We start from the raw sequence: 25,518 nt of genomic DNA on the forward strand, positions 1-25,518 counted from the left end.
CACGCATGCAAAGAAAGCCAGTTTCCACAATGTCAGCAATAAGATGCCTTTAATTGAACACCTATTTTTATTTGGATACTGAAAGATGCATATACAAACTTAAGTTACTCATAAAAAGTCCTCTGGTATAGCGGAACAGCAAAACAAAGAGTATAACACAAAAACATTAATAGCTATATTTGTTCAGCTTTGATGAGTGCCGTTTATGTTCGATGACAGATTGTTCCTTATCAATAACACGAGTCTGTTGACTCTACAGTAACTATTTACAACAACCAAGTCTTGCACAAAGACACAATGTTGGATCCTATCAGCTCTTTTTGATTCAGTCCTCACTTCCCCCGACTTCCCCCCCGCCCGTCTAAAGGAGGTCTGGAGAGAGCAATAAAGTGACAAAAGGGAGGAAGGAGACGTACAAGCGTGGATGTTGTAGAATAAAACTTGGAACGGGGGGGGGGGGGGGGGGTCAAAGCGGAATACAGGGTTGTCTAAAAAGTTATTACTGTTGAAAGGTCCAAGTTGGGTTTGTCATCTTTGAAATGAACGATCAAAATAAAGGCGGAGCAGCCGTTCAAGAGGGAGGAATGGAACGTAGGGGGGCGGCCTGCCTCCAAAATTATACATATATATGAGAAATAAGTACAATGAACTAAAAGCTGGTAAAAAAAAATGAAGGACAATAAAACGCCGGGAAACAACGAACGAGTATGACAATGTTAAATAGAAATCATTCTTAAAAAAACAAAAACAAAGTTAAAACTGCTTGGCAACAGACGAGGGTTCAGGTTCATCAGCCACACCTCCTCCACCGATAGCCAGGATGTGCCCGCTGACTCTGACCCGCCTGCTTCCTTCATTGCTAGCCAATGAGAGGCACAGGAATGCTCAGTTCCTTTCTAATGGCGTGAACGGGCTCGGTGGATAGAAGCAGTCCGGCGATAGCAGGAATGACGGCGCCGCCAAAAGTCCACTTCAGTTTCAGTCATTTCGCTGTTTTCAATCCGTCGCCGGTAGATCTCCGCGTCGACAACGATCTCGTCGGATCCAATGGCGTCCGGCCGTCGGGGGGCCCAGCCCCCGGCGGTCAGCAGAGACGCGGCACGTCTACGTACGAGCTTGTTCCTCAAACAGATACTTCCTGCTTTTACTCGTCTAACCTTAATAAAAACTAAATATCCAAACACACGACATCCTGGTTTCAACGCGGCCGACGTTTCGCCATCGGAGCGGGTTTGTTTGGTCTCTCTGTTAAAAAGGAGAACCCGTTCGGTCCTTCGTTCGCCGGCATCCACGGGATAGCGAGATATCAAGGGTGGGAGTCAAGAGTTTACAGGATGTGTGTGTGTGTGCGTGTGTGTGCGTGCGTGTGTGCGTGTGCGTGTGCGTGTGCGTGCGTTAGTGCTATGTGGTAGTTTTGTGCCATTGGTCTTTCACAAGTCCTCGTTTTGGTACAAGGGTCACACACAAAAAAAAAAAAAAAGGATAACCGTTGCTTAGAAACGTCTCAGGAGAGAAATAAATCAGGATCCAATTGGATCAGCGGATTATTCAATCCGTCCGTCTCATCTCGCAGAGTCTTGTGAATCACGAGGATCCTCCGGGATGGCCTCGGACCCTTGCTCCTCTTCCTCGTCCTGCAGCTCCCCTCTCAGGGAGCAGGACGGCCCGGGGAGGGAGTCGGGGATGCCCAAACCGAAGGCGTCCGAGGGCGTCGCCGTCTGCATGATCTTCTGACGGACTTCACGGATCTTCAGCTGCAGACACACCTTGGTGGGAAATATGTCGGAGTATCTCGTCTGGAAGGCTGCGGTGGCCTGAGCTGTGAGGAAGACGCGAGGAAGACGTGAGGAAGACGTGAGGAAGACGCCCCCCCCCCTCCCCCCGCTGAATGCTTGCGTAGCGGCTGTTTGTGTCGTTACCTGACGGGAAGAAGCCCTGTTCCTGGAACAGCTGCATGACCAGCGCTCGCCTCTGGTCCAGCGTCCTCCGCAGGGACGAGTACGGGACCTTCTCAAACTCCAGCTCGGTCAGGATGTCTTCCCCGTCTGTGGCTGGGAGAGGGACCGCCGTTCCACAGATCAGCATGCCGGGGGGGCAAGCGGCCCCCAAAACAAGACGAACGTTGGTGCGTTACCTGCTCGGTCGAAGGTGAAGATGTCTCCCTCGCACTTGGCAGCGCTTTTCGGCGTGTTGGGTTCCGAGCTGCAGCTCGAGCGCCGGCGACTCTTCCTCTTCGGAGACGCTTGGTCGTCCGTGGCCGAGTCCAAATCTGCACGGGGAGACAGACGCGACGTGAGATTTCCTGGAGACGAGCCACGCTAACCGCTCTTAGCTAGCTAGCCCGGGACCTGTGGAGTTCTTCCGCTTGCGCCGGTAGCTGCCCAGGATGGCCCGAGGCGACGTGGCCAGACTCTGCAGGGTGGGAGAAGGCAGAACCTCCTCGGGACGAAACTCCGGCAGCTCGGCGAAACGCTCCTCGAAGTACACCTCGGAGAGGACCCTGCCACACCAGCACACGCACACGCACACGCACACACACACACACGACAGAGTATATGTGCGCTGCCCCTTCATCGGTTCTGCAGCGCTACACAATATTCATAAAACCTTTAACTCACTTGTCCACGGCGTCAAAAGTCTTCTTGAGTGGGGGCGGGCGGGCTTTGACCTTTTTGGGCGGAGGGCCGTCTTTGTCGGCCTGCCGGGGTGGAAGGGGGGGCTCTGCTGCCGACGGCGCCGCGGGGGGAGAGGACGGGAGGGACTCCTTCCAGCCGGCCTGCAGACGAAGTCGGGTTAAAGCCTAGCCTTCATTCCGTTAGCGCTACGCGAGGGTCGCCGCGGCGCCGCCCGGCTCACCTCCTTCGTGCTCTCCCTGCTCCACGTGTCCGACGGGCCTCCGGCGCCGGAGCCCTCCTGGGGCCTCTCGGACGATGGCGGCTCCTCGGCAGGACGCGTCGACGGAGAATCGGGGTCGAAGGAGAAACGGCCGGCAGCGGCAGCGTCCCGCTCCCGCTCCCTCTCGATTTCGCGCTCCCTCTCCCTCTCCCTCTCTCGCTCCCTCTCCCTGTCCTTCTCCCTCTCTCTCTCTTTTCCTCGCCCACCTCCATCATAGCTGCCCACTGGGATGGTTGCCACGGCTGCCTTCACCTTCTGAGGGGTCCTGACCACCGGAAGTTGGGCGAGTTTGGGGACACTGGCCGTTTGGATCTGGAGCGGAGGACTGCAGGACGCAGCCGAGCCACTGGGAGGCGCCACAGAGCTGGAAGTCTGCGCCTGCCTCTCCAACGGTCGGTCCGAATGCGTCAGCAGTTCCGTCTGCCTCTCAGGCGGTCTGTCCGTCTGTCCCGCAGGCCTGTCCAGAGGGACGTGCTTGTCCACGTGGAGCTGGAGATGTGGGTGCGAGACGGTGGCGGAGGACGGTACGTGTTTGGACAGGATGTGGGGAGACGCGCTGGAGGGGGTGGACACGGAGTAAACCACACTGGGGGGTACTGCCGTCATGGAAACCACCCCTGTTGCCATAGTGACACCAGCCGAAGCAGAGTAGATGGCAGTGACGATCTGGCTGCCCGAGGCCGGGGCCGAGGTGGAGGGAGACGGAGACGGAGACGGAGACGGGGACGGGGACGGGGCGATGAGCGGCGGCTGACCTGGACCAACCAAACAGAAGAGGACATTTTTATCGCAGTGATGATGCAGGACATTTCTACGGGAACAAATCTCGTGTGAGCACATTAGTTGCAGGAGTGTGTTCTGTCCCTCGTGCACGTCGAGCACACTGTTGTGAAGTCTGCTTTTAATGGGCACTATTTTCCCACAATGCAATGCACTAATCAAAAAAATGGAAATTCCCTTCTGAAACCGGAAGAAATGATTATCCGTTAACTGGAGTTGGAGAAAGATCACAAAAGACAGAAACTATTTTTTCGATATATTTATGTTCACATTTACTGTGCTAATATTATATTTAAGGAGTACTTTAAGGAGAAGACACACATTTTAATAATAATTGAATAATTCAGTTACACACAGCGCTGACCTGCAATCAGTGGCTGAACCAGTGGCTGTCCAGGTGGGCCAATGGCTGCGAACCCGAGTGCTGCGAGAGGGGATGGAACATATGCAGATCCAGACACCGGGAGGCCGTGCTGGGAGGTGGAACAGCCCGTTGTCGTGGAGACCAGAGGCAGAGGGGACGGGACCCCAGGGGTGGATTGCACGTAGGTGATCCTGGACAGGAAGGACAGAATGAGTGACGCGTGCCGAGGAGAGAAACACGAGGGCTAAAGTACGTGGTAAAAGAGGAAGACATTTTTGTCATGAAAAACAAGGTGCAGCAGAAATAAAAGGGTTTCAATAGCGATGTGGAATCACAAAAAGGATCCAGATAGGATTAGTGAAAACAGGACAAAAATGGTTGTGCAGTGCGGGTCAGTGGGTGAAGGTACATCACAGCAAGCAGCGTGTGTGTGTGCGTGTGTGTGTGTGTGTGTGTGTGTTTAAGAGGTGGTGTGGGGGTGGCAGAGGCAACCTGGTCCACCAGCAGCATGACTAACAACTGGAATAGAGCTGCACCCCCGCCGGAATATCTGCTTCTTGTATCGTCTGCAAACGACTATTCAAAAAAGTATCGGACCATAAAAAAACGGACCAATAACAATAAAGATTGATTAGTTACGGAATCCTTTCACTTCTTAGTAGCTGGAGGGGCGGGACATAAGGTCCACATTGGGGCTTAATGCTGGTCCATCGTTCCTGATGTGCTACTTCTAACAAGGTAAAAAGAATACGTGAATACGTTAAAACGTTAAAACGTTAAAAGAGGACGGCCCGCGGCAGTGAGAGCTCTGCGTGTCTGACGGATTTATTCTGAGCACGGAATCACACAAATAGTCAACTCAGGATAACTGCTTGACTCTGAACTCGCCGCGTCACCACAAACGCCGTGATTCATTGTTCTGATCCAGTTTGTGTCCCACCTGGTCGGTGCGGGCGGCAGCAGCACAGCCTGAGGGGGGGCCGATCCTGGAGCCCCCATGGCTGCCGTGGCCACCGTTACGGGAAAGGGACCGGCAGGGTGGGCCGCCCCGCCCTGAGGCAGCTGGGACTGAACCACAGACATGGGGGCGATCTGGATGATCTGGAGAAGCACAAAGAGAGGAGCCGAGTGAACGGTTCTGGTTCTGGTTCTGGTTCTGGTTCTGGTTCTGTTCGCTTCACAAACGAAGACAGAGACTAAACTAATGAAATGCTCAATCACCTTGCTGCCAGCCTGAGCGCCGTTCTGGACAGGAAGAGGAGGAGCCACAATGGGAAACTGCTGGGCGGGAGATGATGCTGTCCGTACTGTTGCCATGGGAACAAGCATTTTCCCTTGGAGGATGGGAGATGGCGTTTGCACTTGATACAAATGCAGAGGGGAGAATAGTTAAGACCCTCACCTCTGGCTCCGTGGCCCACGAGCGCCCCCGCGTGGCTGGATAGACCCTCACCTCTGGCTCCGTGGCCCACGAGCCCCCCCGCGTGGCTGGATAGACCCTCACCTCTGGCTCCGTGGCCCACGAGCGCCCCCGCGTGGCTGGATAGACCCTCACCTCTGGCTCCGTGGCCCACGAGCGCCCCCGCGTGGCTGGATAGACCCTCACCTCTGGCTCCGTGGCCCACGAGCGCCCCCGCGTGGCTGGACGAGTATCCCTGCTGCCTCCCGTTGGCCACGGATACGTGCGTGGGGGCCGCCGGCGGCAGGCTGAAGATGCTGGTTGGCTGGCCGAGCGGTTGCGGGGGGCTCTTGGGGTGGGGGTGGGGGTGGGTGTAGGTGGGTAGGATGTACTGAACTTGTGTGATGGCCTTACCGCCAGGGGGCGCTAGTGACGAGGCCGGAAGGAACTGGGGCTGCAGCAGAGGGAGGGGCAACGGCCCGTTGGTCTGACTATGTGGTGCTGAAACAGCAGAGGGGGGGAGGACTTGGTGCTGGGGGGGCTGAGGGTGTGGGGAGGGGGCAATAAGCTGGACGGTAGGTTGAGCAGACAGAGCGCCCCCCAACAGCAAGTTAGTCACGACACCCCCCGGACTAGGGGATGATGAGGCGTAGTGCCCCCCCCCCGAACCTGGACCGACGTGTAGCTGTTGCTGCTGAAGCGTCGTGGGCTTCCTCTCCTGGGGGTGGGGGCTGGACGACGCCCCTCCCTCTCTGGGTTTACTGGCAATCGGGAGCGGCGTGCTGATAACGGGACGCACGACGCTGGTCACCACCGTAGAGGCAGTCCGGACTGCACCCACGCCGAGGGGGGGGGGCCCGCCCTGCGAGCCCTGCGAGCCCAGCGAGGTGGACGAAGGCCGTCCAGCCGGAGACGTGGAGATGACCGACTGGCCCGAGGAGTGGACCAGAGCGCTTGGAGCGGCTCCCGCCGCCTCCCCCATGAACGAGTCCCTACCGTCCTTCCGCCGGTGGTCTGAGACCCCCCCCCCACTCGATCTCCCATCGTCATACCGCTTGCCGGTGGGGTAAGAGGACAGCGAGACGCTCCTGCCGTGAGGAGACGATAACGCAGAAGAGCAGATGACCGGAGCGAACGCTCTCTGAAAACAAAGACGGAACGAGAGGATTCACTCAGTGGTGGTTCTGGGATGGACTCCGCGCTGCACGAGATGCATTTAGAAGCGATTCTGATCCGGCCCGTTACCTTGCGTTCGTTCTCGTCTCCAGAACCAGTCTCGCTGTCGCTGTCCGTCACCCGCTCCTTACACTTGAGGTCGATGGAGCTGCTGGGATAAGGATCCTCTGTGGAGGAGAGGACGAATGCTATTTATCATTCAGCGTTCCTCCAACTCGGCGCTCGCCACCATCCCAACTTTAACCTCTTCACCTGTGCGCAGAGTGCAGACACGCACGTCTCACGGAATTATCAATTTAGCCCCCCTCCCACCCCAACCCCCGCAAAAATACGGGTGTTGTGGAAGAGAATCAAGATTACAACAGGACCCCAACGAGCAAGGCGGGACCGATTTCTCACCGATGACGTCGTCGTCTCCCTCCTCCTCACAGATGACCATGCGCTCCTCATCGCTGGTCATGTCCTCGCTGACCCCCCGCTGAGACTGCGACAGGGGCGGGGCGCGGCTCGAAAACTGGCTGCCACCGTCCACGCACATCTGCAACGCAGATTGGTGAGCGGCTACGATTTAGAGGGAGCAGAGCAGGACGGGGGGGGGGGGGGGCAGGAAGTCTCCAGCAGCGAGGCATGAAGGGGTTAAAGGAATAAATCATTTCACATTTCACAAAGCCAGTGTTGATATTGTTTGTTTTATTATTACGCTATAACAGCTGAACGCTGTTCACGCCTGCTGCAGGGATAATGGCGGCCGGATTATCTTTCCACGGCGAGTTCAGCCGCTCCTTTACCTGCGCCAGGTCTGCCAGGGCTTGCGTATTGCCCCGGTCGCCACGCTCCAGGCTGTGCATGGCGCTTTGAGAGAAGGCTCGGGGACGGCTAAGCTGCCCCACGTGACCGTCGCCCGCGCCCCTTTCAGAAACGCCCACGATGCCCGGGCCGACCCCCTTCAGCTCCACGGAATGCGGCTCTGTCGGGGAGCAACGTGTAAAGGAACAACGTCAGAACGTGGGAGCGCGTTTCCTGTCGCGTCGGCCGAGCGAAGCCGACCTGCGGTCTCCGACATGCTCCTCTCCCTGACGTCTTTGCCCCCCGGCACCCCACGGCCTTCAGAGCTGGACTTCTTTCTGTCCTTGTTGCACCATTTCCAGTCCGGGTGGGCCTTGAAGTGGGCCTCTTTGACCTGGGAGCAGGAGACGGGGTAAGCGGACGTGAATAACCGTATTCTGCTCATCACTAAGCGGCGTGTTTGGAGCCTTTATTTTTTAGCTTGAAAAACACGTCCACGTACCTGAAAGGCCAAATCGTGGTACTTCTGTTTTTCCTTTGGGCCCAAAGCATACCACCACTCCCCCAGAATCTTGCTGACCGTCCTGTTGTCCTGGTTCGGATGCCGCTGGTGCACCAGCGCTCGATGACGCTTGCTGAAAATCATGAATGCGTTCATCGGCCGCCTGATGTGATCCTTCTCCCTCTGAAAGAAGGAAAGAAAAGAGAGACAAGAGATATTAGAGAAGATATTTTACTCAAAGGAACGTCGAGGATTCCGATGCCAGGGAAAGAGCTACCTTCCCGGGGCTGCTCTTATCTGCGTCTTTGGGGAGCGCGCTGAGGGACTGCGTGCGTCTCTTTACTGGAGACGTGGGGCGGGGCAGCTCGGGGACAACTCCTGGGAGGAAGCTGGGAGGAGACAAAAGACAGCGCTCTGTGGGTACGTTTTACTGCCCCTTGGGGGCAATACAGACATGGAGGCTCGCGTTCCATCTTTAATAGATAAAAAAATACATCTTGCACTCCATAGCTGCTTTATTTGACGGCAATCAAACCACTGTGGTCTTGAATTTTACGTTGTTCACTCAATAAGTGTTGACAATACAGAATTCCACGTAGAATTTTCTTAGCTGAAACAATTTAATCTTTAAATTTCTATCAAATTTCTGTATATTTTGTGAAACGCATTTGTTTCATTTGACCTCTCATTCCTTCAAAGGTCAATCTGAATCAATGCGACCCCGATGAGGGTACATTTACTGCGTTTACTTTAAACTTACGGGTCGTCCACGTCGCTCTCGGTCTCGCTGTCAGGCCGCTCCCGCTCCCCGTCTCCCTTCTCCTTCTCTGGAGGCTGCTCGTCGGACGAGGGGGGGGGCTGGGAGAGGGGACCCCTCTCTGTGGTGGGAGGTGCCTCTGGGGGCTCTTGTGACAGCGCCGCCACGCCCTGACACTCTGATAAAGAGCATCACGGAGAAACTCGTTAATATGGGATACTCAAAACAATAAACAAACACATATGGTACACAGTGCACAGGTACTGAAATTACATTCAGTACCTGTCTTCAGACCAGCTGTTTGGGGGTGGGTGACAGGGTGTGGACTTTCTCCTCCCTGAGAGGAAGCATCCGATTGGGTCGGTGCCAAGAAAGGGACCAATGAATGCCAGGGGAAGACTGGAACTGACCGGGGCTCCACGTTGGTCCACACTGCGGAGGGGAAACGGTACCGTTCATGACAAACGGCCAACAACATCTGCTGCTCATAACAGGATCCTCAGCAGTGATGCATTCCTGCTCCAATAACACGCTCTAGTAACGCGTTACAAGTTAGTTTGCAACGTTACCGCGGATCTTTTTCATTAGTTAGGATTAAATATATAAATACAAATTAACACATTAAAAAAAAGAATAGAGAAGCGTTCATATTTCGGACAACAGTTCCCTTGGATGAGCAACGTTACTCCTGGCAGAATGAAACCAAATCAATAGTTTAAACGCTACGTATACGGAATATGAGTTTTGTTACAGGAGTCCACCTTGAGCCACTTAACTGGTTAAGTCTCTCAAACAACAACAGATGTGCAAAAGGACTTTCTGTTCTGAATAACGGGCTGGAATGAGAACAGAAACTGATACAATCTGAACCATTATGAATTACAAAGGCATCGTGTAAATCATATAATATTCATTTCAAACACTCACTAACACCCAAAAACATTCAATAAATAAAAACAATCAGGCTTCTAACAGCTTTAAAGTGCATGTTATCAATAATAGAGCCTCACAAACTGTGATGAAATACTGTTGTGTGCTCTAAGGTTAGACAAAAAAAAAAGATTCACTTCATACAAACAAGGTAAATAACACGGACTAACCAAACATGCTTAATCCTTGGCGGAGATACTGAGGATTGTCTGATGAGAACATGGTTGAATAAAATCCTTGCTGTTTCACGCCCCCCCCAAAAAAATAATTATGAATGTCCTTTTAAAAATTCACAGAAAAAAATCCATGCGAAGAATCTCATTGAATCCACAATCCCGAACTGATGATGCTGGCGAGCTCACAGGCGAGGAGCGACGGCGTCTGTGTCCGTTTCATCCCCTCATCATCCACCATAAGTATTGCATCATCACGGGGATTTGTTTCAATGTTCCAATGTAAATAAAAATGTAAAATTACTCAAGTAGAATCCATCTATTTTTTATCGCAGCGATCTGAAAACGCGCACATGGATGGACGAAATGTACGAGAACCAATCGCAGTAAAAGACACAAATTAAGTTAAATCTGACAAAAAAACGTAGAAATGTTCACACGATCCACTGGAATGATTGTGATAGAAGGTAACGACCCTCCTCCCTTTGGACTAATTACCCCCCGATGCCCCCTTTCCCCTGTTTGTTTACATTGCTACAGCAGCTCGGCCATGAATGGGTTAACAAGGCCTCGAGCCGATCCACGGCCTCAATTAAAGCATCCGCCCGAAACATACGCTGTATCCCGGGGAACGTGTCGAAGCTCGCTCTGTTTACAGCAGAGAACGAGAGGAGTTGGGAGGCACGAAGAAGCACATCGATCTCAAACAGATAACCGGATGCCCTGATCGGGCATCGTATCGATCAGGCCAAGCAGCTCCGCGCTACGAGCAAATCCGGCCCGTCAAAGCTGCGGGGATCCCGTCTGCTTCCAACTTGGGGCATTCTCAAAATGGTGTGCACAAAGTTTAGCATCGGCCGGTTCCCATGATGAACCACACATAAAGCTAATCGAGCTGCCCTCACGCAACGACCGACGCGCAGCGCTCCGAATCCAGAGCAGCCTGTCGGGAACGCCCCTGGCCGTGCACCCGCCGCACGGACGGAGGCAACAGAAACACAATCGCGTTCATTTCTGGACTACAAAGGGCGTTTATTCACAAAAATAATCCAACGAGGAGGGGGGGGGGGGTGTGTGTGCAATAAACAAAACGCTCAATCGTTCCTCCCGTTACCTGCCCCCCCCAGGGCTGCACTCGGCACCTGTCATAAGTTGACAGTTAACACGTGCCATGATCCAAAAGATCAGGCAAAGAAGGGCAATAATGTCGGTGAACCCGCTCGAGCTGCGTGTTTACCCCCCTCCCAGACGGATGACTGGAAGTCTGGTGCATTCATCCATCACCCAGCGCTTAGCATCAGCTAGCAAGCACTGTTTACTACGGGCTAGCTACGCTGGTCTCTGCTTAGCATCTCAACAGACCGCGGGGCTGGCGTTAGCTAGCGGCTACTGGGGGTCCCGCACTCGGCTAAAAAAAAAGAAAGAAGTAAAAAGGAAAAAAAAAAAGGCGACTCTCGTGTGGGACTCCTGGCTCCGGTCGGCAGGCAGAAAGGGGATGAAGCGCACTTTTCTTCCTCTTCCTCGCGGCCAGTTCGTGCGAACGGCGTCGGCGCGCACCGCCCGAACCGGATACTTGCTGCTACAACTGCTGCTTTAGCCCAGACACGTCCCCGCGGCGCGTCCCCGCCGCTCCCGGCCCGAGTTTAAACCCTTATTTTTGTTTCGTTGTCTCTCCTGAAGCCTCGGCCCTTCCTTTCTCTTTCCCTCCCTCTTCCTCTTGTTGTAAACTAGGCTGCTGGCCCCGCCCTTTCTCGTCCTGTCAACCTCGCCCAGCCTTGTCCCGCCCCCTCCGTCGGCGAATAACACGCTACTATTGGTCAAGACAGATCGACGTCACACGCGCGTCGCAAAATATTATTGGGCAAAGAGTGCGCTGGAATGCCAGTCATATGCAAATCTCACCCGGCTTTTCGACCAGCGGCTCTTGTTGCCAAAATAATAGCATTTAACTTTTAAAAACAAAAAAAAACAAAATCATATACAGCGTCACGTGACTCCATTCTATCCGTAGCACTATCATACATTAAATTAATGCCTCATAAATCTAGTTTTCTTTAATGTTTTTCCCAATAAGCCCGTCCCAGGCTTGTGTCATTGGTACAGGATTCGTAGTAAATCTTGACTGATGCTCAACACAGCGAATAAAAAGCCGACATTCAGATACCAGCCAACCAATGACTTAACACAAGTTAGATTTTCTCCTTCATTTTTTAAATTCTCGACTAAATCTACTCGTGACGACAATCCGATGCGGGAAGGCGCTAGTGAGCTGTTCCCTGTTTCAGCCGAACGCAGCCTTTGGTTTCCTTATGCAATCAGCACATGGGTTGGGTGTTGATAAAGGCTCTTGGTTCAGGATGACGATGCACATCCACACAAATTAATCTGATATGAGTAAACATGGCTATTCTGCATATGTCTGTATATTTCCCGAAGCTCATATGTGCAAACGTACACACTAACAGAAATACTCTCAAGTAGTACCGGTAGTTCTCATTTATGAGCGGGATTATAACCCCCTTCTCTTGTAATGCTACATATTTGTTTTAGGAAAAGCCGTTTAGGGCAGTGATGTAATTTTCCACCATGACAGTCCTTAGAACTCCTCAAACATTTTCCATCTCTCCATCGTGTAGTAAACGTACCTCCCCTGGACATTCATTTCAATGATCTAGTGCAACATTCACATGAACGGGGTGAAATGTTTTATTGTTATTCTACAGATAGTAGAAGAGGACTGAAAACAGGAGAGTAGGGCTGGTTAGAAAAAGAGGGAAATGGGTGGAATGAGAGAGAGCGGAGAGAACCAGAGGATAAAAATAGACTGAGAGTCATTTTCAGCAGGAGAGGCAGGCAGGGAGAGGAGAGCTGGAGGAGGGAGTGGGTGGATGGAGAGAAAACAAATTCTGCTTATGGAACTCTTACATGGAGGAGCCAGTGGTGGGGGTCAAAGAGGGAAAGTATTTTAAGATACCTACATTTTAAATGTAAGAGCCCCCCCCCCAAATACAAAAAATAAAAATGGTTTACTGCCATATTGTGAGTCAAAAAGTCAGGCTCAGATTACAGCACAGATCCAAATTACAAATACAACACTGCCCCCAGCCAGCCAGCTCATTATGAGCTTAATAACGGAGGCTGTGGGGCAACTTTTAGCTCTTGTTCTCTGTGGTGAAACGTTAACCCATCCTCGGACACACATCTCCAAATAGAAAACACTGGAACTTTAACATAATGATCTGTGTAACTATACCAAGCCTAGATAAAAGGGAAATAATAATCTAGCATCAGTAAATGTTTTGTACTAAAACAAAGTGGATTTGCAATCTTTGCCGGATACACATATTTGACGTACTGTATTTAGTTTTCTATAGGTAATAGTTTTATGTACTTCTTTTAACCCAGAGAGTCTCCATTACAGGGTCAGTGAATAGGTATTAGAAGAAGAGACAGCAGCAGTTATTCTGAGCAAAGTCATGCATTTTGTTTATATTTCATTTCTGACTTGATAAGTCACAAAATACTGCAAATGTCTTTGTACAAAAGTTGTTGTTTTTCCACTTCCGAGATAATCTACAGTGTCTCAAAAGTTGTTAAGGCTCAAAAAGATCTCCAGTTAAGATATATATATATATATATATATATATATATATATATATAAGCTGATTGCATGCATGTAGTTGTTGGGAGTGGGTGAGGTGGGTGAGGTGGGCACGAGGGGTCGGAACACATGGAATTTTAGAGCTTAGGGATGTTTAAAAGCAGTGAGTCGAGAAGAATAGCGCTAGCATGAAACAACAGTAGAAGATACCCCCCCCCTCGGATGAGCCCAAATGTTTCTGCCAACCAACGTCTGTGTAGGTGTTCTGCAGCTTTCATTGGCTGCCTGCTCTTAGGTCTGTCTGTCAAACGCCATGCGAACGGTAAACGTTCCCTCTTTCGTTTCACCTACGCAGGTGGAGCGCCGCCATTCCTCGCTCTGCTATCCCGTCTCTCTTCCCTCACTTCATCTTCCACCTCTCTCTGTGTGTGTTTCTCCCTCCCACAACCAACCGTTTGCTCCGTCCAATTATTACTCAATCTACCAGTCCTATGCAGTTACCATGGCAACAGCTATGTTGGGCACATGTCCCCGTGTCGCCCCTGGTCGCTAGTGTCCCACTAACCATTTATTTTTTTATTTAAATGAAATTAGGCAGTTTTACTTTTAATGATTTACTCGACACCCAGAGGGATAGATCTATAGCACAAAAATAAAATGAAGTAACTAAACTCCGACACTGTTCTTCATTCAATCTTGCATATTCAGAGGAATCAAATGACAACTGGGAACTGGACGGATCCCATTGGCCACAGAACACACTTAACACTCGCTGGCTTTATGCAGATGCAGCGACATTTTCTTCCCAACAATGAATAATAAGGAAGATAAATGAAACATGAGCTTGGCGAGCGAGCCTTCGATCCACAGTGGGAGGGATGTTGTAATGTGTTCATTCACCCATCTGGGGGCACTACTCGCCTGCAGATGGATGGCCAACAGCCGTGGAGCAGCAGAAACCCAGTGAAAAGACTTAGAAGATAGAGATGCAGGGATGAGAAGTGGAGACTGCAATTAAGCAGAAAAAGACATTTCAAAAGGTAAAAAAAAAATCTTCGCATTGCAAAGTTTAGGACGTGTGGGGGCTATGATGTACGAAGATCGATGCGTGTGGGAACAACTGAGACCCTGCAGACGTGGGAACAAATCTGAGTGCCTAACTTTACATGTATGCGGTGTAAGTCTCGACTGAAGGTCCATTTTGAGATTACCCCACATTGTATACTTCGCTGAGCAGATAATGGGATTATACTTGCACGTGGACATTTTGTGGCAAGACTTGAAGGCATCACGTATGCTTTGGAGCCATTCTAGATGGCTGTGTGATCCAGATGTGGTTGTTGCCATGGCCAGGGAGGATATGCAGGGCTTTAAGCGTTACGTAAAACAGGGGCGGGAGGGACTGGGGATGTTATTCCCGGGTATCCGTATCCGGGTAGACCAGGATGAAGAGAGTAATGTGGAGAGGAGGGGAAGCGAAACCACTGCAATGCGATGGACTTAAGGGTTAAAATATATGTACAGTATAGTCATTTTTTACAGTAGAAGCATAATATAAAAATATGCGATAGAGGAAAGCAGAAGCGTGAAGAGGAAAACAGTTGTGCGAGTGTAAATTGGCAGCGTGAAAAAGTGTATTTAAATGTACGGTACTTAAGAAAGTGTGACATGCTTAGAGAGAGAGAGAGACAAGTACGAACAAACAAAAGTAAGACCGTAATTTGCCTTTCAGCCGTGTGTAACTATCGCATTTTGAGTAGAATGAATGTCTCATACAACATAGCTCAAAGTTACACAAACACATCTTTGAGAACATTAAATGTTGTAGTGCAATAAATATTTTCAAAGAAAAAAAAGATGTCAAAAATAATTATTCTATAATTACAATTATAAATGTCAAGCAGCTTCTCGACTTGGCCACAAATAAAACTGGAGTTTCTGTTGAAACTGGGATGCAAGAGGACAACGTAAGAAACTCACAAGAGATCAACCAAGACAAGATTCAAAAGGCATTTTAGACTTCTGCAGCAACGAGGGCGTCCAGGTTCTCTTGATGAGAATGACTCCATGCACACTTCGCTCGCTCACTTTGGAGTGAGACTTAAAAAGCGGCTTGCTTTCTGTAAAAGTATCAAATGGAAAACGGCTATCGGAAATGAAAGTGAGTAAAGCAACAATACATTTTAAGCACTTCAGTCACGAATTTAGAGGAAACCCTCCGATTATCCGGGATTGTTTCTCTTTTCAGTTCGTGTTGATGGAACAAGAACATGCTGCTGCGTTTTTGTGTAGAAACACATGCATGTCCACACACACACACACACACACACACAGCTACAGGTATATTTGAGCATTCCAGGTTATGCATAGGCTACGTCAGTACAATGTTTGCTTTGTTGCCATGGCAACAGAGTTTTGGTGCTCACGCATCATATCCGGCTCACGATGATTGATGCTTGGCTCATCATTCTCATGCACACACACACACACACACACACACTGCACGCACCACACACACGCGACACCATGAAAACGGTCTCGTCTTTCACCTCGTCGATTTTCTCCCTGCATGTCAAAGAGTTTAATTATCTAAGAAGTTACCGCGACCTGTCATTTATATTCCGAGGAAGCACATGCACATGCACATGCACATACGCACACAGAGAACACACAGCTTTAGCCAAAAGTGTGCGAGAGCGTCAGGAGGGGAGGGCTCAGAGTTTGGTGCCTCACTCCTTTTGAGTGAACGAATGAAAAATGGGGATATGAACGTGTACGTGTCGGATTCCAGTCTGAGTTAAATACGTACACGCGTTACACGTATACGGGTTTCCGGTTCTTTCTCAGTATTTTCACTCCTAATAGCAATCTGTCTAAATGTTTTATTTATTTATTCAATTAGTTGGTTTAAGTTTTCTTCCCTAATCCTTTGTGTCACGATTGATGAACTTTTACCACATGGAGGAGAATTTTAAATAATGTGTGTGTGTGTGTGTGTGTGTGTGTGTGTTTTCAACATAATTCAGATCAACAGTGAATGTGTGCCTACAAATGATCAAATACAGACTGATGCACTTTGAATTCTATTTATTGCTGTCACCCAAAGACACACATAATACCATCCACTCTACTTTCAGTACAAGAAGTGTCAAGATGAATACTATTAGCAGTAATTATGCTTTCTTTTTATGGAAATATTCAGTTCATATCACTGCAGAAAATATAATTTTGCCAAGATACTTTAAACTATATTTTTATAACCCCAAATATATATTAGAGTATATGTTCTGACACACAATATCCACAAATGTAAAACTTGAAAAGAAAAACTTTACCATCGTATTTCACAAACTCATAAGAAAGCATGAACCCCTTCGCAAATTTAAATCCCCAACAAGCTACAGGTGTCAATTGCAAACATACGTGTGTGATATTTCTTACTTTAGTGCTTTTTCAACACTCTCTTCTGACCATGTGAAGCACACACACACACACACACACACACACACCCTCTTTCGGATACACCCACATGTGCTCCACACACTCGCACAGACAACAGTGCATAAACTCACACAAAGAGACGGTATTCTTTTCATACAACGTCCTCTGGGCTCCGAAAAAAAGGGATCAGAGGAGGGAGCGTATACTCAATATGACAGCGCTCCCTTTCCTGTCAACTTCTCTGTCACACCAGTGAAACTCTGCACAACACACTAAAGCGCACACACACACACACACACACACACACAGGGCAAAAGGCCGCAGTAAAGCGAATTACAATACATAACCCGATATCTCCACATATAACACAACGGAGAAGTATGCTCTTATTTTGGGCTGACGATGAAATATGCTCCATCATACAGGCCACAGCATCGGTTAAACTTGTCTAAGACTTAAACATTGTTGATATATTTATTATGCCATGTTCTTTTTAATCTCATCTAATTTTTTTAGCTCTTTCTAAAGCCGAAAAACAAAAATAAGCTGGTGGAAACACTCCGTAACTGGCTTTACAAAATGCAGCCTACACATTTCATACCCACCTTTGCGTCTTTCTTTAAATACATAATTTCTTACACTTTCAGGTTCCTCGCTCTTTCTCATCAAACTCCTCCTCTTCCTCTCAATGATGAAGCTATGCTGTTGCATTTGGTCTTGTCATACGTTATTTGCTACTAAACAGCCGTGAAGTTCCTGTCTATAATTACTGGGAATATAAATGGGATTCTCGAACATCAAGAAAGGTAATCCTGCATAACATACAGTCTAATCCCTACAGAAAACACAAGAACACCAAAGCATGGACATCCATAGTTTCTCTTTTGCACTTTTCCTCTAATGCAACTACGCACGCACACACACACACACACACACACAGATAAATACACAGATATATTTTTTTGCAACCAACTAGTTCCTCCATTCACATTATACAGAGCTGTAATTTGGTATCAATAAATAAAGTCTGACTTGCTTTGCATATTTAAAACAAAACGGCATTTTCTAATAGAAAACCTGTTTTTTTATTTTATTATTCTCCAGATTGATTTCCATATTACTGCTCTATTCCAATCTATATTATTCTGTAATTGACAAGAAACATTTTCTTTCAGCTATCTTGTTTTTTATTTGCTCTTTTAAATAAAGATTAAAACAACTGGCATGTGACTGTTATCTTTTAGGAACAAACATTAAACACAACATTTAATACTTTTCGAATTGGAGCCGATTTTACAAATGTTATAAATTAATTTTCCCTAAATTTCAAAGCCACTGCCCACACACACACACACACACACACACACACGGAGTGATTCTCACCTGTGCCGGGACGCCCCATGATGATGTCTTTTCTTGGGATAGGGTGGAGGCTTTCAGCAGGGAGGATTAGGGGCAACAAAGCGGTGGGAGAAGGGTGGCAGGGCACCGGTTGCTGAACTTCACCCCCAAACTCTGTCCCTCGGATCTCTTCTTGTCCTCCAGAGCAGTCCGTGCTACTTGGAAGGGGCGCTGTGACCCTTGAGCTGACAGTAACTGACAGGGCCTGCAGAGCAGCGGATGGGTTGTCGGTGGCGGGCAGGGAGGAAGGTGTCGGGGACACGAGCACCAGCGTTTGGGTTGGGCTCCGCAAAAGGACGGTGCCATTGGGCAATGTGGCCGAAGCTGCATTGATGGGGACGGGAACCTGGAGGCCAGAAATATGCTGAGGGGCCAGGGGTGTAAGGCTCGCATCATTAGGTGATGCGTTTTCAGCTCCGCCCTCATTTACACCTCCTTTTTCCAGAGGACACTCTGCAAATTTTGCCAGTGGGACTTCAGGATTCCTAACGATGACAGGGGAGTCCCTTAGGGCTTGTTGAGATACGGGGACGACACGGCGTGGGCCTCCGTCTGGGGTGAGGGGAGAAGGAGGAGTTGGAGACACCAACAGAGGAGGAGGGGAGACAGCAGTGGAGGATGGTGGCCTGCTAGAGGAGGGGGTGGTCACTCCTCTAGGTCGGGAGAAGGTGGGTGTGTGCGTGCAGGAATGTGAATTCGGCGTCTGTGGGGACAGCACCCTGAAGGAGTTGTTGAGCTCCCCCTGCTCCAGGTCTGTCTTAGGTGTGTAATCGTGGTGGTGTGAGGGAAGGGCCGGTGGAGGAGGTGCATCGGGCTTTCGTTTGCTGGGGCTCATCGGGACAGTAAACATTAGGTTACTATGGAAGGATGGCTGGACGCCTGAAGTGTGTCTCTCGCGGTCTCCTCCTCCAGCTGGGGCTATTGTCTTACTTCCCCCGACCCCTCCTGCCCCCGTCCCACTGGGTTGCCTGTGTCTCCGGTGTTGCAAGACCGGGGAGGCGGTAATCGGGGAGAAGTTGGCTGGTCTGAAACCAAAGAGTGGAGAGGGCGAAGGAGACGGGGCAGGAGAGAAGGGTGACTGGTTGGAGATGGGAGAAAAAGAGGGGGTACCAGAACGGGAGCTCCCTAAAGACACGAGCATGGTAGCAGCCTCACACTCGTCAAAGTCAAAGCGTGACGACAAATCATGGGGAAGGAGGGAGGGGAGGACCAAGCGGGGTCGAGAGTCCCCTCTGCTACTGGTCTCACTGCTCTCTCGTGATGTGTCGTCCCAATCAAACTCGCTGCTCGCTCTCCCCCGCAGGTCGGAGGGGGTGACCGTCCCTGAGCTGCTGCCACCTCCTCCTCCTCTCTCTCCCCCTGCAGCTTCCATCTCTTTGGTCCTCATGGACAAGTGTCTAGAGCAGTATCCACGACGCTGCGACTCCTTCATGCAGCCCTCCCTGGAACACAACCTCCTCCACTGCTTACCATTGAACTTCTTACGGATACCATTGGGGGTGCACACTACATCGCCCTTCTTGTACTTCTGCTGGGCCAACGAGAGGGGAGTCCTGGAACGAGAGGAGGTAGAAGACGAACCCCCACCAGAGGTGGGAGTAGGAGTATGAGAGGGGATGGACTTTGATGGAGTTAAATTTGAAGTCATGCTGTTCATTTCAGACCCCTGTAAAGGAGGAGGAGGAGGTGGCTGGGAACCAAGTATGGTGGAGAGGTGGGGGGGTGCCAGACCTTGCATCACAGAGAGGTGGGGGGAGGAAGGAGGATAGTCACTGGACTTGGAGGTGATGTTGCTGTGCTGAGAGGATGCTGCGTTTGCCTTGGGAGCAACAGTGAGGCCCATGTTAAAGTGAGAGACCTCCATGTCCTCCTCTGGACTGGTTGGCTGCTTCTGTCTCCGTCTGTCAGAATGGTTTTCTCCTCCACCCGCATTAGAAAGGGAGGGTGGATGCGCATTTCCGTAGGGATGTCCTCCTGCAACCCCTTTAAGTGAAAAACCATGACTCAACCTTCCTCCCAGAACCCCCATTCCAATGCTCAACTGGCACACTTCCCTCTCCACCTCCATCTCCTCCCTCCGTTCCCTCTCTTCCCTTTCTCTCTCTCGCTCTCTCTCCTTTGCCCTCCCACCATCCAAGCACGAGACCTCCCACGGAGGCGTGATCAGTCTCAAACTTTGTCGGGACACCCACACTGCTTGAGTTTTCCTTCTTTCTTTCTCCTCTTTATTGTCCAACATCTCTTCACTGAGGAGCACCTGGTAAGGAAATGAGACACCGGGGTGGGGGTCCATTTGGGCAATAATGCCCTCTCTGTACAGAAGAGGATGCCCCTCTTCTCCACCAAAAGGCACACATACTAGTGTTCCGACAGCAACAGGTGCCAAGCCAGGTGGGGGGGCATCCAAAATGAACTCCACGGTGCTCTTAGCTCCTGCTGACAATGTCGTGAAGGTTTCATAACCTAAAGGGTATTCAACAAGGGTCTCCTTTCCTTGGAGCTGGACTTCAACAGTACCTTCACTCACCCCACGTACCACCCCTGGTCTGAACACTGGTGATAAAGTGCACGAGTCATTCACCTTCACGCTCCTGTCTCCCGTTGGCCCAACTCCTCTTTCCGTGGTCCTCGTGATTTGGCGAGCGAGAACTCGCTGGTTTTTCATCCCTTTGGCCAGAGTTTCAGCCAGCCCCTCCGAAAGACTGTTCTCCTCTTTAGGGTGGGAGTTATGGACGGGGGCTGATGTGGCGTGAGAGTCTTTTTGATGCAGGCCTGGTCCTGTGGGTTCCGTCACGTCTAGGTCAGCTGAATGCTCGCTAGCTGTGTCCGTGGACGGGGAACGCACTGAATTAGGAGTCCCCTCTGATTCATTGGCTCCAGCTTGGGCATGTTTTTCCTGGGAAGCCACTGTCACGAGGGTCTTATCCTCTGTGGAAACAAAATGTTTAGCTCCTGTAGCTTTACATTCTACAGTTAGCACTAATGGCTGATTACCTGAGCAATTATTACTTATACTATTACTGCTATTGATTAAAGTACTACTGTTAATCAGGTTGCTAATACCGCTTGCAGTGTTACTGTTAGAATTACTGTTGATGCTAACATTGATGCTATTACTAGTATTGTTGCTATTCTTGACATAATTATTGGGTGCATTCACGCCGTCACTGATATTTCTGTTAGTATTGCAGTAATTGTTGCGAATGAGTGCAGGGCTAGAGGTAGGAATGGTAGTCGGGGAACTTGTATTGTTAACAAAGTGCTCAAATGTGTATTTTTTCTTGGGTACACGAGCCTTAAACGTGGCCGTTTTCCTACTGGAGACCGAGCCTACGCTGGGGCTGTGATTGGTGGCTGTGGCGAGTGATGCCGGGGTCGAGGTAGGAAATGCTACAGTGTCAGAGGAGATGGCGCCACTTCCATTTGTGTCCACTATCTTTTTGTTTTCGGCCTTTTCTTCTGCCGTCCTTTCATCGCTCTCAACCGAGTCCTCTGCTTTCCTCAGCTCAGTAGACTCCTCTTTTGCGGGGGTATTGCTTCTCGTGATCGATTCTTCGTTCGAGTCGGTGGTTGCGGGCTTCGTCTGTCTGCGTGTAAGTGGAGTATTTGGTGCGTTCTGCGTGGCTTTGACGAGCGTTTCCCTCTGAACTCTTTTGAGGTCTTTCTCTTGGAGAGGCTGAGAGCCTCCTCTCCTTTTACCCCCTCTTCCTCTCGTTAATGGGGGAGAGCGCCCTCTGTGTTTCTTTCCTGGTCGCATGTTTCCTTCACTGCTCACAAAGCGGTACAGATTTGGTAGCTCCACTCCTTTTCCACTTCTAAGGCACTCCTTTTTTGTGAATCTCTACTTTTTCTTCTTGCCCGTCCTTCTGTCCTCTGTATCGCAGGCTGGAAAAGAAGTGGAAAATGTACATGATAAGTAGTCATTTATTATCTTCATCATCCAAAATAGCTAAGAATAAAAAAATATGTTATAGCTGGAAGTGTGCTGCGCTGGTTATTCGCTAAATAGCCGATATTTGCTCATTACTATTTCACCTTCGGTGCCTGATCCACTAACGCTCGTGTAAAAGTATGTCTGTGTGCGCTTCATACCCAATAAATCAAACATTATTGATATGCCATTTTGAAAACCAGATACATTTGAAAATGACAGTTTCATCAAAATAAACGGCATGAAAAATGTTACTTTATCATAGCTGGGTTATTATTAAATTATTAAGAAAAAAACAAAATATATTTATGTTTCAATTGTTGAGAAATTATTGACAATTCAGCAGGCAATCATCATCAACCAGGTCTGAGATCGACATTTAATCTGCATAAAATAGTTCGAGTATGATGTATTTTATGCAGTGATTTAGTTTACTTATAGTAAACAACAAAAGGTAACTTATCAACAGTCAAACATGAATGATGGCAACAAAATCAAAATGACCACTGCTCTGTTCCATTAGTCCACCCTCTTAAAAAGGCATGATGAGTGCATTAAAAAAAAAAAAAAAGACAGCTGGGGCCGCCGGACTAGGGCAGAGGCATCGGCGTGCCGGTGGCGGTTCTGGAGTTCTGAACTGTTCTGTTGCCCTGAACCCCACTGAAAGCCCGTGGAGCCGGTTGAGCGAACGACCACGACAGCATCAACAACCTCGACGCCATCCCCAGGTTGTGTCGGTCCGTGAAGAGGGAGATTAGAGCCATAATTAATGTTGCATCCAGACTCTCTAATCACCGATTGCGTCTGATACAGACTGCAGCCGTGTTGACTAAGACATTGTTGCTGCTGGCATTTGTCTTGTTGTTTGCCTCTTTCTTTTTGCTCCTGACAATCTTTAAAACTTTTTAAAATATTTCATTCGCTTTCATATATCACAAACTACCCGGGCAAATTTCAAATAAAGAGTGGTGCCTTTATAAATCCCTTTTTGAGTCTGAAAGAAAGGCAAACAAGCTCACTCACTTAAATTTCAGCTCTTTAACGCTTTAAATTAAAATACATGGAGCAGACACACACAAAGACACGCAATTGGATTTCATACTGCAGGCCGCCTGGTCTCTCCCCTGCACCCGCCTCTAGTTACCAGGACATGTGCCAGGTTAACTTTCAACTCATACAGATTTAACTTTGTGTACTAATGTCAGATCGTAACACAAACGCAACACAATCTGAGGGAAAGAGCTGGCAGTGAAGTCGCTCTACGGCACGAGTGAGAAAGAGAGAGACACGAGTCGGGCGATGCAGCTGTTTGGCCGCTCCTTCGAAGTCTCTGGGAATTTCCACAGTCTTTCTAGAACTCGCTGAGCCTCGCTTACTCTTTCGGTGTCTCAGTCTTTCCCCCTCGTCTTTTGTCATTGTCTAGCTCTCGCTCTCGCTCTCTCTCACACACACACACACACACACACACACACACACACACACACACACACACACACACATACACATACACACTTAGACACAATGAGTAGAATTGCAATCATTTTCTACGGTAAGATACACCCCAAAATGAGAAGAATGAAAAGTCTGGCACCGGATCAGGGACACTCTCTGATGCAAGATTACGGGCTAAATACAATCGCACAACCACGCAAACACACACATGCATGCAGATGTGTAAACATTTATGAGGTTTGCTCAACGAAGCTTAGCCAACACGTGCAAAAGCAAATGAATTGGGTCCACAAATTCACACTTGCTTTCCAAGACACTGAAAAAGTTCATCAACCGCATGAGATGAGCTTGATGTCCCGCGTCCGCCTGCTGCAAAAGACAATACGCAAACAAACCATAATACGGCACTTCCACTTCCTTCAGTATGGAAAACTGCACGACGAACAAACTACCCGAGTCGTGATTGACTCTACAGTTTGACCTCTGACCTCACGTAACACCGCCGTTATATTTACGGCATAAACAGGTAAAGGGGATTTCATTGTCTTTACTGAAACATATATTGTGTCCATATTTTTATATTTCCTGAAGAACAAAAGCAAAAATACACACATATTTAATATTGCAACAGCTAATTCTGATCATTTCAATATTAAAAGTCATACAAATTGTATTCATTTTATTACAATAGCACCAGTTTTAATTTGGAGTTTTCCTGCTGTACCGATACCGACTGTGAAGTTTCCGTAGATGGAGACAAATTCTGGGTAAATCTTTGACATTAGCGTTGATGAGAAAATATGTTTTACAACAAATAAACTTCAGTTCCTATCAGAGTAAGAGTCTGGACGATGTGATACGTCCAATAGTTAAAATGAGAAAAGAATACGGGAAACTCGTATTTCACTTTCTCATCACAGGAAATGTATGGATAACCAATTACGACGAAGGATAATCTGCTACTACCTTCATTGGACTCGATGGTGAGGCCTTAACTTAACTGGGAGTGATGCTAAGTACAGTTGCTATGGCGCACTGGAAACCAGTCAAGAGTCAGAGCCATATGGCTGACCTGCTGGTTGACTGAATGACAGGAGGAGGACCTGATCTTAGCTCAGAAAAATGTTTGGTCCTGTCTCCCAAAATGCTCCACAATTCATCTGATGAGTGTGCGTGTGTGTGTGTGTGTGTGGGTTCACACTCTGTAACTGCAAAAGTACCGCACTGCACAGCACAGTAAGAGTATAAGACGTAGATAGATAGATTCAGAATTAAAAATTGATCTGGCTTTATTTAAATACTGAGGTGTTGGGTGGACGTTTGGAATCAGTGTTTGTCCCTTTGCCTATTTGTTCACATTACAGAGTCCGACCTTAAATGTGCGGTCCAGAGTAATCTATAACGGATAAAAAAAAAACACATTTCCAGCAGCACCAGATATGTCGTGCTAAATTACGGGGCTTTTGTTCATTAAGTACGGATCGTTTATGTGCTGCCATGCAATGCGTGACAGCTTCATTTTATATTTCACGTTATCAAAAACGGTTCTCCGACGGATCGAAACCAGCAGCACACACAAACATTGCAACAACTGCTATGAATTATTAACTGTAAGGTCAGACTCAAACCGGTTTCTGCTCTCCGGTGATCCTTTTGGTTTTACGGTTTTGTTTTTCAATCGTTAAGATTAAAAAAAAAAAACAGCAAGGAGAGTAAAAAGAATCCAGAAGAACCCGAGAGGAACCGGCCATAATTACACTTCTCCTGAATCCCGAACAGAGAGCTGATCGGCTGCTATCATCGTCTCCATGGCGTTGGACTGACCTCGCTCTTAAACAGAGAAAAGACGCATAAAAGAGCACACGACGCCACCCCACCCCCCCCACACACACACACACACACACACACACAGCGTAGGAACATCAAACTT

General features: G+C 48.9%; 1 protein-coding gene across 1 annotated transcript; it reads right to left on the reverse strand.

Moving 5' to 3' along the window:
• Positions 1-1,562: 1,562 nt before the first annotated feature.
• On the reverse strand, positions 1,563-21,962 carry cicb (capicua transcriptional repressor b). The gene is made up of 19 exons (XM_068754866.1): positions 18,188-21,962; positions 8,942-9,091; positions 8,663-8,837; positions 8,180-8,291; positions 7,903-8,085; positions 7,662-7,794; positions 7,403-7,581; positions 7,014-7,152; positions 6,684-6,781; positions 5,646-6,579; positions 5,261-5,400; positions 4,980-5,140; positions 4,040-4,230; positions 2,857-3,650; positions 2,619-2,776; positions 2,349-2,509; positions 2,135-2,269; positions 1,920-2,051; positions 1,563-1,819 (listed from the first exon to the last, which is right to left on the reverse strand). The coding sequence occupies exons 1-19, from the start codon at positions 21,960-21,962 to the stop codon at positions 1,563-1,565; spliced, it is 8,007 nt and encodes a 2,668-aa protein (XP_068610967.1).
• Positions 21,963-25,518: the final 3,556 nt, after the last annotated feature.

Source organism: Brachionichthys hirsutus, chromosome 3 (genome assembly GCF_040956055.1).
Source record: "Brachionichthys hirsutus isolate HB-005 chromosome 3, CSIRO-AGI_Bhir_v1, whole genome shotgun sequence".
In the NCBI taxonomy this organism is placed as follows: domain Eukaryota; kingdom Metazoa; phylum Chordata; class Actinopteri; order Lophiiformes; family Brachionichthyidae; genus Brachionichthys; species Brachionichthys hirsutus.